At 39.1% G+C, this 13,148-nt stretch overlaps 1 protein-coding gene across 5 annotated transcripts in view; it reads left to right on the plus strand.

The window, feature by feature from the left end:
- The first annotated feature begins 1,094 nt into the window (after positions 1–1,094).
- The window catches only part of LOC111874214, a 19,711-nt gene continuing 7,657 nt past the window's right edge, over positions 1,095–13,148 (plus strand). Inside the window, exons 1-3 of one of the 5 annotated variants that reach the window (XM_023869531.2) lie at positions 1,095–1,429; positions 3,232–3,448; positions 10,165–10,248. In XM_023869531.2, coding sequence (XP_023725299.1) covers positions 10,167–10,248 — 82 coding nt within the window. In that variant the 5' untranslated portion in view covers positions 1,095–1,429; positions 3,232–3,448; positions 10,165–10,166. Of the gene's footprint in view, positions 1,430–3,231; positions 3,449–5,398; positions 5,691–9,946; positions 10,249–13,148 lie in introns of those variants that run through there. The other 4 variants (XM_023869529.2, XM_023869530.2, XM_023869532.2 and 1 more) reach the window with 4 other exon arrangements.

Consider the following 13,148-nt stretch of genomic DNA (forward strand, 5'->3'; position numbering starts at 1 on the left):
AGATTCCAGTACTTTCCAGTACTTAGTTCACCTTTGCCTAGACTGGGAGCATTTGTTATTTTTGTTTCATTTTGATATTGATATGGATTAAAGTTAGTATATAGTCTTTAAAAACATGTCAGTTTGGAGGTTGTCACCAGTTGTAATGGGGCTAGGCCCAAGTTATGACAAACATACATAAGTCCATTGTATATGGATGTGGTATCACAACATCTTAGTCATGAAATACCCTTGAGGAATTAATTATGGCCCTGGGATCGACTCAGCCTCTAGCAGAAATGAGTACTAGGAATATTCTTGGAATGTTCTTGAGGTAAAGGGTGGGCGGTGCATAAGGCTGACAACCTTGCTGCCATCTCTGAGCCGATTGCCTAGAAAATGTGGGACCTCAGCATCTCACAACCCTATGGACCTCCATGGCCTGTTACAGGGATACCTTTACTTTTACTTACTTTTACTCTTCAGCTTTAGTACAGCTGGAAACATTTGTGGAGTATGCTTTAAATCATACTTAAGTTCCTTGGGAAGGAGAGTAGGCTTGTTGTTAGTGTCTGAATATGTGTAGTAATCTCGTCCCCCTCCATTTTTACTCTTGAATTGGTAGACTGATTTTCATGAAATTTGGTGGGGACATTGTGCCACTGGAAGCCATCCTGTCATAATATGGAATTTCCAATAGCAGTACCAGTGTAGCAAGTGCATGAACTTTTGAGTTGGGTGCAGCACAAGAAAAGGAACCATGTCTAACTGAGCTGCATCTGTTTCAACTCTGAACCAGTAGACTTGATATTCATGAAATCTGGTATGGATGTCATACCATTAAATGCCATCTCAATGTAATTTTTATCTCATGCATTAGGTAATAATAACATAGTGGACCCACAAACTTGTGCAGTTGGAGCAGTACTATCTTCACATATTCCATGGTTCTGAAAATGTATGTGGTGATACATCCATGAGAAATATGCAGCTTGTAATTTTCTTGTAGAATGTAAAATGGCATAGTACCTGCATAAGGGCTATACTTACCTTTTTGTCTGATGGAGTTTGAACCGTGCAACGGTTGTTCTCCGTGAAGTTCCTTGGAGTCCCCCCCCCCCTCGAAACGCCAGGATGCAAGCCGTTCCTCCTTCTTTCCACTTAAAGTCTTAGTTGACGTCAGGTCAGCTGACCTTGTTCCCCCCCCCCCTCCTGGACGCAATGCGAGGTTTCCTGCTTACGCAGAATGAATGCATTGTTCTCTCTCCCCGTTAGCTTCAGCAAGGTAACAGCGCTGCTTCCAAAATTAGTTTCGTTTATGTTGAATTGATCTTGTGAAATTCTGTTTCGGCCTGTGCAGTGTCTGAAGGGGGAAGAGTGCCCTCACGACGTGATCAAGGTTGCATCAAGTTGTGAGGTTAATCTTGTGTTTGTAATTTTGGAAACGCCAGTAAGTGACTTACTGTTGTAGATAGTTTCCTTTTCATCATGACGCCATGTGGCGTAAGTTAATTAATTTGTTTGGAGTTGAGTTGGCTTAAACAGCCGATCGCCCCTCAGGCATGCAAGTAACCTGTGTATATTTTCTTGTGCCCTTAAGGCTTGCCGAAGTACAGGCTTGTGTGCCCTTAAGGCTTGCCGAAGTACAGGTTTTTTTCTAGAGAAATCGAAAGATGCCATGAGGCGTGCCAATACTTGAGTCTGTGCGGCTAGGCACAGAGTAGTTCTGCATCAACTGTCTATTATGTTTTGACCAGTCCCTGCCCATCAGGCAGAGTACACCTGTATACTTATGTTATCAATATATACATTTATTTATATGTTTGGAAACGCCAGTTGTATTTGTGTATACTTGGGTTGTGTATTCCCTACCAGTTCGGACTAGCAGATCCGTCCAGCTTGGCCCATAGTGCCGACAGCGGTTTTCCTCTCCCGAGATCCCCTGCTCGACCTTGGGGAGGCATAGTACATCACGTACAAGCAACGTTCTTATGAGCCTGTCCCTTACCCATATTGAACAGGAGTTCACGGGTCTAAGTGGGTAGGAGAACTGGGTTCTCGACCCACAGGGTCAAGGGACACGGCTCAAGTTAACTAATGAATCACATGTAGTCTGATTTGTTAGATTCACAGATGTGACAATGGTGTGATACATTGAAGTTACATTCAGTAAAAATTTATATAGACAAATCTGTTCTTAACTAAAAAATGTAAAGGTATCCGTGTAACAGGCCATGGGGGCCCATAGGGTTGTGAAATGTCGAGATTCCCACATTTTCTACACAATCAGCTCATAGATGGCGGTAAGGTTGTCAGCCTTACGCGCCGGCCACCCTTTACCCCCAAGAATATTCCTAGTACTCATTTCTGTTAGAGGTTGAGTTGACCCCAGGGTCATAGTGCGGCTGAAAGGATAAGTTACATTGAAAGAAATCCAGTGACCTCATCGGGAGTCGATCCTGCGACCTTCGGCTTATAGCATAGTGCCTCAACCAACTACACTACTGCATGCCCCTGTTCTAAAGTAATATTAGTAACTTATCTACAGCTGCAGTCACATTTTGTCTTGATCAAAATTTAATCTTGTGATCACATATAGATAAATCTGGTGTAGTACAATAGCCCAAGAGTTGAATTAACTTTTACTGTTTGATTATAAATGTAAATTATCTACATTCGTAGCAACACAAAATGTGTAGGGACAAAAGTCAGTGCAGTAAGAAAGTAGGCTCTAAAAATTCTCTTCTGAATCCCGTTTTATTTTCTTTGAAGGAAAGGAGAGAATGCTAGCAAGAACCCTGAAGGCTAGATGGTGGTCCCAACTCTGAAGAGTGTTCCTGAATTTCTCGTGTTCAGTCATTCTTAGTGGTCATATCATTTCTGTCAGTATAACGACTGGCTAGAGCTGGAGAGCCTGGGTTTGATTTCCAGCAGTGTAAGATTTTTCTCTTCTCCACAGAATCCAGATCAACTCTGGGGTACACCTATCCAATGGGTAATGGAGGCTCTTTACTCAGGCGTGTGAAGCGGGAGGGGCATGAGGCTGACCACTCACCTCAATCTAGTGCCCATGTTGAGAAAGATGGAGCTATACCTCCACTCCCACTAATGTGTTCATGGCATGGTGCTTAACTAATTAAGCACAGGGACAGCTTTACCTCTGCCTTGTCATCTGTAAATGACACAATGTGTATTTAATGCAGCTTCAACAAATAAACAATGTCTTGCCTTTCGGCTGTGTGTTCTCTTTAGCAGTGCTGGCCAATCCCAGGGAGTCAAATGGGAAGACATTGACCTGGCTCTCGAGAAGGAGGTGTTTGGTCTCAGCATGTGTGGTTATTGTCTCATTTAGCAAAGCACTTCATGAAGATGCAAGAAGGACACATGGTTTCATCAAGCTCTGTTGTTGTAACTGCAACACCATTCCAATTATCTGCCGAATCTTGTCAGATCTAAGCATGCCCCCTGCGTAAGTACGAGATAGACCAGAGTTTTCCTGGAATCGCCTTGCTAACTAATAATAATAACTAATGAACCGTTAGATTTAGACATGAGAAAGTTGTTCCCATTGGCTTGTCGTAACTCCAGTGTCAGCGTTGTGTCTGCTACATTACTGTTTCCCCCCCCAATTCTGCTCTCTGAAACAGTGAAACCTGTGTACCAAATTACCTGGCATCACATTCAAGAAGGCTATAATCTTAATGTTAATATACTAAGATAGGAATTTATATGCATCGAATCTTCACGGTATGCTTACTTAAGAGTGGTGAATGCTTTGTTTCTATGTGCATGTTACCAAATGACACATTTAATTTAGTTGACATTGTTAACATGATAAATGGGTACTGGATGTGGACAATCAGAGGAAATGTTAAGCTCATATGCAGTTAGCTAGATGTTTCCCCCCTCTGCATGGAATTTTGGAAAATAATCGAAATTGGGAAAAGTGGAAGGAAATATTCACTCACTCATCACTCATGGAGCTGAACTCTTCTTGAGAAACCACCAGTTGTGCAGGTGCTTAAGAATTTCCCAGCATTTTATGGAACCCGAAGATTCAGTGCCATGTTAACAAGGGCCCTCTACTGATACCTTTCCTGAGTCAGATGAATCAAATCCATACCATCCCAGGAAGGAAATATTAATTAAATCAATTTCTTTTTGATGAGTTAAGGAAACAAAGGATATTATTTTTTTTTTATTTGTGTCATTCTGGTCCGTCACACTAACAATTACAAAGACAAAAATAACACCATCTAATGTGACTATTTAAGTTTTATCATTTGAAGACTCATCACCCCTACATGTTTCGATCCCTACAGATCATCCTCAGAGGGCATCAGTACTTTTTCGGAAACTACTATTAGATGTTAATTATATACACATATAATGTCTGAAATGCACAATGTACACAGTGTTCAACCTTTCACATTCACAGCAGCCTTCCTGGTGTTAAAACTTTATTTTTTTAACTTTCTAGTTCAAGCTTAAAATTTATAAACCATACAGGTTCGTGTCAATTCTCCTATTGTTATTCTTGGAGGTGGCTGATCCTGTGCTGCCTGTCTCTCTTGCAAAAGGAGATTCTTAGTATTTCCGTGTTTATTTGTGGCCTGCTGTGTTGTATACACTAAGAATCTCCTTTCACAAGATAGACAGGCGGCACAGGATCAGCCACCTCCAAGAATAATAATAGGAGAATTGACACGAACCTGTATGGTTTACAAATTTTAAGCTTGAACTAGAAAGTTAAAAAAATAAAGTTTTAACACCAGGAAGGCTGCTGTGAATGTGAAAGGTTGAACACTGTGTACATTGTGCATTTCAGACATTATATTTGTGTATAATTAACATCTATTGTAATAGTAGTTTCCGAAAAAGTATTGATGCCCTCTGAGGATGATCCATAGGGATCGAAACATGTAAGTAAGGGTGATGAGTCTTCAAATGATAAAACTTAAATAGTCACATTAGACGGTGTTATTTTTGTCTTTGTAAACAAAGGATATTAATTGTACATAGCATAAATTTTGCTCAGTAAATGAAATGTATAGTGTTTTTGTTGTGTTACTTCATGAGGGATATGCTTATTCCCTTTGACAGCACATTACTATGAAAACCATAAGAGAAAGGTTGAAGATTCACTGAACGTTAGAAAGTTTGTCTGCTGTTCAGAACAGGAGACTTTGAGGTATCTGTGTCTGTCTGTTGGACTAAAGCCAGATGCTGCTGCCAGATCTGTGAGTTATACACTGGCCCATGCATCTGTCTGTAGGAGTCTGGCAACTGCTACTATTCTGATGTGTGAATAAACATCCTTCATCAGTATCGTACTCATTAAAACTAGAAGAATTTATTATATCAACACAAATATACATAAATGATTTTCATTTTGCATTCAGTATTCACATCAACAGCAGTGCTGTTTCCTTTGAAAACAATTATTCTGCTTTGTAGTGTTGTATTTACAGCACACCCTATTGTCTTTGATTAGAATGAACTGGTTATTTTTAGTCTGTTGGCAAAGTGGAAAGAGGAGGCATGTCTTTGATTGGTTTAATCTGTCATCAGTGCATGTTCCACTGAAGGCAGGGCAGTCAGGCAGTAGAATTCTGTTATTGCAGAATGTTTTTCATAGAAGTCAAATAAAGAAAAAAGTAGGTGATGTGTGCTGTAAACAGTTTTAAATGGTGAGAAGTTTGAAGTTTTAGGTAAGAAGTTGAGTGTGTGATTATATGTAATTATGTTGTAATATGCACAGGGACTCTTAGGCACCTTTGTCACTTTTCAAATTAATAAAGAATGTGTGCATGTGTGCAGCACAAAAGAAGTTCTGGGAAGAACTAATCACATATTTTGTGTGATGTATCTTGGACTGCATAGAAAACAATAAAATTGGGGAGGTATACATAGACACAGACAGTAAGGTGATCTCATAAGCCTCCTTTTTATTTTTTCAAAATAAGGAAAGTAGGTAAAAAAATTAATTTTTCAAAATTTTCACCTATTTTTTTATTTGGGTTACGTGTGAAATATATGCTCACTTTCCTTATGGAAAATAGTGAGAAAACTGAAAAGTGTGGTAAAATTATATAAGATTTTAAGCTTTCACAGTGAATAAATATGCTGAAATCTTCTCAGGTAAAATGCCATGTCAATTCTGAGTTAAAAAACAACATTTAAGACATCTTGTTCATCCTCATCATTAGGGTCGATGTGGTGAATGACCATACATCGCTGATATTTATACCAGTTTGTCAAATCGATGCCTCTTTTGAATGGTGTGCTATGGGTAGGAGGGTGGGGTCAAATTATGCAGTCACCCATCTGACTCTAACCTGTCACCATGTTATGTAACCAGTGTTCTTCCTTTCAATCATATTCTCTACCCTTGGATCTTCCCGATTTGTACCTGTTTACTCACTCAATCACTCACCCATGAAGCTCAGCCCTTCCTGAGAAGTTGCCAATTCTACAGGTACTCAAGAAATTCCCATCATTTTATCTAACCCAAAGGTTCATTACTGTGTTCACAAGAGCCTTCCACTGGTCCCTATCCTGAGCCAGATCAATCAAATCCATACCATCCCATCCTATCTCTCTAAGATCCATTTTAATATTGTCCACCCCCCTACATCTTGGTCTTCTAGTGGTCTCTTTCCTTCTGGCTTTCCCACCAATATCCTATATGCATTCCTCTTCTCCCTCCATTCATGCTACATACCCTGCCCATCTCATCCTCCTTGACTTTTTCATTCTAATTATAATTTGAGAAGTGTAAAAATTATGAAGTCCCTCATTATCCATTTTTCTCCAACCTCCTGTCACTTCATCTCTCTTCGGTCCAAATATTCTCCTCAACGCCCTGTTCTCAAACACCCTCAGTCTATGTTCCTTCCTTAATGTTAGAGACCAAGTTTCACACCCATAAAGCACCACAGGCAAAATTATGGTTTAATATGTTATAATTTTTATGTTTTTAGACAGCAGATGATATGACAAAAGGTTCTGAATTGAATGGTAGCAAGCATTACCTGAATTCAGTCTCTTAATTTCCTCCTAAATCAAATTTGTATTTGTTATAATTGTTCCCAAATATCTGAACTGTACCACATTTTCAAAATATGTTTTGTCTGCCTTTATGTCATGATTTTGCCCTGAATTCTGGTGACAAGACAGCAACATATACTTAGTTTTCTCTGCATTTACTTCTAGACCAACCTCCTTACTAGTTACTACTCCTGAAGTTTGTGTGTTTTTCGTTATGCTATCTATATTATCATTCAGCAGATTCACATCAGCATAGACCAACACCTGATGTGTCCCATTTAATTTCAATCCCACCTGATTTACCGGGACCTTCATAATGGTATGTTCTAAAGCAAAGTTGAATAGCACTAGCGATAAAGCATGTCCTTGTTTCAGACCATTCTGGATAGGAAAACTATCAGACAAATGTTTACCTATACAGACTTTACCATATGTTTTGTATTCCAACAGTCTGATACTGGGAGTCAATGACATTCCTTTCTGTTGATATTATTCCCATGTAATTCCATTTCTACTGCCTATAAAGTGACACAGCGATAGGTTAGAGTCAGCTGTATGACTTCACAATTTGACTGCTTCCTCCTACTGTGTGGTATGCCAGTAGGACAAGGCATCAGTTTGACAGACTGGTATGCATTTCAGTGTCATGTGGTCATTCACCACATCAACCCTGATGTTGGTGATGGAGGAAATCTCTGAAACATTATTTTCTAACATAGAATGGACATGGCTAATCAACTGAAAATATATAACTATCCCTGTAACAGACCGTGGAATCTGATAGGGTTGTGAGATGTCAAGACTCCCACATTTTCTGGACCATTGGCTCACACATGACAGTGAGGTTATCAGCCTTATGCGCTGGCTGCCATATACCCCAGGAAGATTCCTCGTACTCATTTCTCTTAGAGACTGAGTTGACCCCAGGGCCCTAATGTGGCTGGAAGGATTAGGTCAATTGAGAAATCCAGTGACCTCATCAGGAATTAAACATGTGACCTTCTGGCTTGTAGCATAGTGCCTCAACCAACTATTCTACCATGTGCCCTGGGACAGAATTATTTTTTTTATCTATCATATGTCATGTCACCAAAATCCTGAAGATTCGAGTATACAAAACAGTGATTTAGTAATTTGTTTTTTATGTTGTGAATTGTGATGTTTTACTTTTTAATACAAGAACATAAATTACAAGAGTTGGCAGAACAAAGTGCTGAGGAAAATATTCAAACATCCAAAGGATTAAGTAAACAAGAAATATAAGGGTAGTACATAATGAGGAACTTCATGATTGAGGTAGGTATGCAGTAGCATAGTTGGTTGAGGCACTATGTTACAAGCTGGAAGGTCGCAGGTTAAAGTCCTGATGAGGTCATTGGATTTTTTCAATTGACCTAATCCTTCCAGCCACACTGTGGCCTTGGGGTCGACTCAGCCTCTAACAAAAATGAGTACCAGGAATATTCTTGGAATATTCTTGGGGGTAAAGGGCGACCAGCAGGTAGGGCTCACAACCTTTCTGCCATCTATGAGCTAATTGTCTAGAAAATGCGGGAACCTCAACATCTCACAGCCCTATGGGCCACCACGGCCTGTTACACGGATACCTTTACTTTACTTACCTGTTTGGATAGTGGTAGAATTTCTGACCATATTCGGGAGGTGTCTGAAATCCTGTCTTGGACACAGACTGTTAAGACTTAAGTTTTTCATGGCTTATCATAGTTTTGCCAGACAAATTCCAGGATAGTACCTCACTACAGTATGATTGCTTTCCTTCCATTTCCTTTCCAGTTTGTCAGTAATTATTCAGTCATCACCATATGGTCTCAGCTAATGATGCTGTCACAAAATAAACCATAAATAAATTTTGAAAAATGGAGGTTTAGATGGGTTGGGAATGTGACTTCATTGGGGAAGACAAGGAATGCATACACAATTTTTTGATGGAAAATGTCCAGTTGGAGTATCAGAGGCTAACATGACAAACACACAGGGTCGTATGGATTAAGTTCATCTCTAATGTACACAGGTCCTCTATCCACTTCTCATCTGGATGTGGCTGTGCATGGTCCTTGCATTACTTTGGTTAGATTAACTTAAATTCCAATTTATTTTAATTAAATGTACACTACATCTGTTTACATATTTTTAATCATCCCTATTCCATTTTACCTTTTTTTTAAACCCTAAATAAATATTATTTATATTCCTGAGATAATGTATGTTAGCACAGTTTATTATTTTTCGGTACACTAATTTTTAACATTAACTTCTGACGATTATAGTAAATGAGTTTCAGATTCTGCAAAGAGTTATTCCTCCATTGAGTCTGTAGTGACACATTTTGGCACTTGGCTGTGTTGCCAAGTGACAAGTATTTTTGTACTCAGCCTAAAAATACTTCGTGTTTTAATGTAATGGATTGTTTGTTACTGCTCATATATAATTTGTGGTACAATGATACAAAAATTTAAGTTCTGTTTTTAAACTTTTGAGTAACTCTGTTGAGTGCAGTACTTTTTGATAAGCTATTAATTACTCAGCTAATTAAATTCCCTGCCTTAGAAGGCATGTTACTATGCTCACAGAAGCCTACCAGTGCACTCTATCCTGAGCCAAAGGAACCCAGTCCACATCCTCACACCCCATTTCTTTAATAGTATCCTCCCGTCAATTCATACGTCTTCCAACTGGTCTCTTTCCTTCTGGTTTAATAACCGTAATTTTGTAGGCATTTTTCATCTTTCCGATGCATGCCATATGTAGCAAATAGATCTTTCAGCTCATTTGATGCTGTATGAATTCTGTCAACTTTGTAAATTTTTAATATTTTGTAACATAGATATTTAAGTACAGAAGTGAACACGCATTTAACTCATTGCATCGGTTAACATTCCTCATATCTGTGAGGTAGTTGGAGAGGTTGTTGATCTTGGAGCTGGCACGAGATCAAGAGGTTCGCAGAAACACTGTGACACATACAGGAGTATGGAAACCTGTAGTGATGCTGGCAGTAAAATTTTATGAGTGTGCGTTCTTCTGAGTAAAAGGAGGCATAAGCTCTAAATATCGACACTGGTGTGTTTCCAGACAAAATAAGTGTGTTCAGTGCAAATTTGTGTGTGTTATTAGCAATGACGTGGTTTGTGACTGCAGTCTGGTACACTGGTGCGGTGTTTTTGCTGATTCTGCTATCATCTTGTGGAGGACAGCAAAGTGAGTTTAGCATTAAGTTTTCTTTTACTCCTCTGTCAGTAGCAGAGACTAACAATTTTGGAAATATTACCATAACTTGTGATGTTTTTGGCATGTGTACTGTAGCCTTACAGAAATGTAGGTCTAATATTTTATCTCCTTAGGTTACATCCATTTCCTTGTATGTCTTCATGGTATAGTCTTTAAATAGTTAAACAGAAAAAAAACTTTACCTTACCTTTTAGATTTTGATCTTTCTCAAAATAGAGGTAAGGTAAAATTGTCCATGTGCTTAATTAGGTAAGCACTGCACCTTGAAAGATGTATGGGGGGTTGGAGATATAGCTCCACCATTCATGACCTCGGCACTAGGTGGAATTGAGTGATCAGGTTCACAGTCCTGGTACCCATTGGATAGGAGGCTGGGTGGGCCCCAGAGCCGGTTTTGACACTGTGGAAGAGACAAAAATCTTGCCCCTGCCAGGAATCGAACGCAGCCAGTTCAGCATATAGCTGGTTACTACACCAATTGAGCTATCCAAACTTCATTTCAAAAAGAAGTGTAGTTTCATTTGTTTCCCTGGCAGTAAAGTGGGCAGAGAATGACACTACTTGCTTCTCCTAGTGATTGAGGTTAAGAAAGACTGTAGGTAGTGGTTTCTGAAGAGTTCTGGCAATGGCATATAACACTCAGAATTACTGGGTTTTTGGACTTTGCCCATCATCAGGTATTCCACAGATGGCACTAGTGGTAGGCAAAAAATTGTTTCATAGCATGAATTTCTCCAGTGAATTTATGCGTAGGTTTTCATGGACTTGATTTGTTGGCTATGTTTGTTGAATAAAATTTGCACCTCCTTTTCCATTGTAGTTTCAGGCCTGTAAATGCTTTATAACAATTTTTATTGTAAATTTTTCCTATAGTCTCCCATTGATAAAGCCTGGTCTCATGCATTTGTATAGCTGTAGTTAGTGTTCTCTAGTTTTTTAGAAAGCTGGGCTATGCACAGAGTAGAAAAGCCCAGTAATTCTGAGAAAACTGGAGCTCCATCTCCACAAGAAGGTTGAGACTCATAGCAGGCCAACCCTTTACCTTTATTTGCATTTGGAGCATAAGATTTATGTGAATATTATGTTAAACATTATACAGACTCTGGAGTATATTTATATGTGCAATATTTAGGATACTAGATTAAGTTCTGTTAAGGGAGGAAAGAATCCTACTCAGTCTAGATCTTTCCATCAGGCCCATCTGAGTAGGATCCTTTCTGCCTTACACCTGATGATTGAAATGGATCCATTTTTCAAAACTTAATTTTTTGTGGTTTATTTTACAGTTTTCTCATTATCTTGGTGTGTGTAGTGTCAAATTGTGGGATGATTACTGAATAATGGTGTTTGAACAAAGCATTTGTGGCCTAATCTGGGTGCTATCCCAGAACTTAGCCTGGAGGGGCTGTTGTAAACCACAAAAATCCTGAGTCAGGATAGCTAGTCTCCTGGCTGGGAATGAACAGGGCACCTCCCAAATATAAGTATAGAGCATTCCCATTCTACCAACACACTCAGTTGCTGGTTTTTTTTAATATGGCTTTACAGCTGCAGGTACTCATATTTTAGTCAGGGTTTGAGGCTAACAGTTTTAGTTCCATCTAGTGCTGAAGATTAAGAAAGACTGGAGCTGTACCTCCACAAGAACGACGAGGTTCATGGTGGAGTGCAATGCCAGTAGTTTATGTTTTAGTTGAAATTGTAACATAAAATAGTGAATGCATAACATTTTTGTTGTAATAGAGACAGTTATTGAAATTTTCAGATGTTGTAGGTTTGCGTAATGCAGTAGAGTCAGCATAGATTAAATAATATTGTAAATGGATGAACTTGTTAGAAATTATTGGCAATTTCACTTACAATCTACATAAATAAAAATGTAACTGTTCGTTTGTTACCAATCTTAAATCTCCGAAAGTTCTTCACCGATTGCTTCGAAATTTTGACACAACGTTGCATTCGAATAAGCGCGTGTTTTTATATACCTATTATATAGATGTCACACCTGTGACAGGTAAAAACATGCTTCTTTTGTAAAACAAAATTGGAATTTGGAATTCAGAAGAGTCAACCCTATGGAAACGCTAGAAGAGACCGTTGCATGGGAAGTAACAATAGCGATACTGTATCGAATCTCCAAGGTTACAATGAATACACGGAGCGTTCCCACAGAGCCAACGCAATAACAATGGGTCGTTGCGTAGGAATTGCGGAATCAACAAAGCAGCGTTTCCGCGGTTATGACAAAGACTCATTTGCATAGCAGCATCCGAGGTTATAAAAGGGGGTTGAATTCATTCAGTCTTAGAATAGCTGCCGCTGAAGAAGTTTGGAACCTAGACGCCAAGAGATACAGAAGTATTGGCCAAAGAATTATGTAACCAGTAACTCTAATACTGCAAGAGGCGATAATTGTAAAGTGTGCAAGTGAATTACAATAAAGATTCGCTATAATTAATACGGCATAAAGTTATTTGTAGCGTGACATACCCAAACACTCTACATGCATTACTGATGCGTGCAACACGTCACATCCACATCAAATTCGTGCATTGTTTGCAATCAAATTGACCACCTGCTCTCCTTCATCTCCAACAGAGTTATGGGAGAAATATAAATCGCACATGGCTGAAGATATCTTCCTTCGAGTGCACAAGGAAAATTCCAATATGAACATGGATTTCACAGCAGAAATCTACAATGAGGCGTTGATAATGATTGAGGATTTGTGCTTAGAAATCGCGAAAAAAGTTCTCAATCAATTGGGAATGCCATCACCGAAACGATCTGCTGCTGCTTCGTTCAATGTAGAATTGCGTCGTGAACAAAATTACAACACGGGTGATCTTTTGTCATATGTGCAATCAGAT

This window comes from Cryptotermes secundus, unplaced genomic scaffold, assembly GCF_002891405.2.
Source record: "Cryptotermes secundus unplaced genomic scaffold, Csec_1.0 scaffold26, whole genome shotgun sequence".
Classification (NCBI taxonomy): Eukaryota; Metazoa; Arthropoda; class Insecta; order Blattodea; family Kalotermitidae; genus Cryptotermes; species Cryptotermes secundus.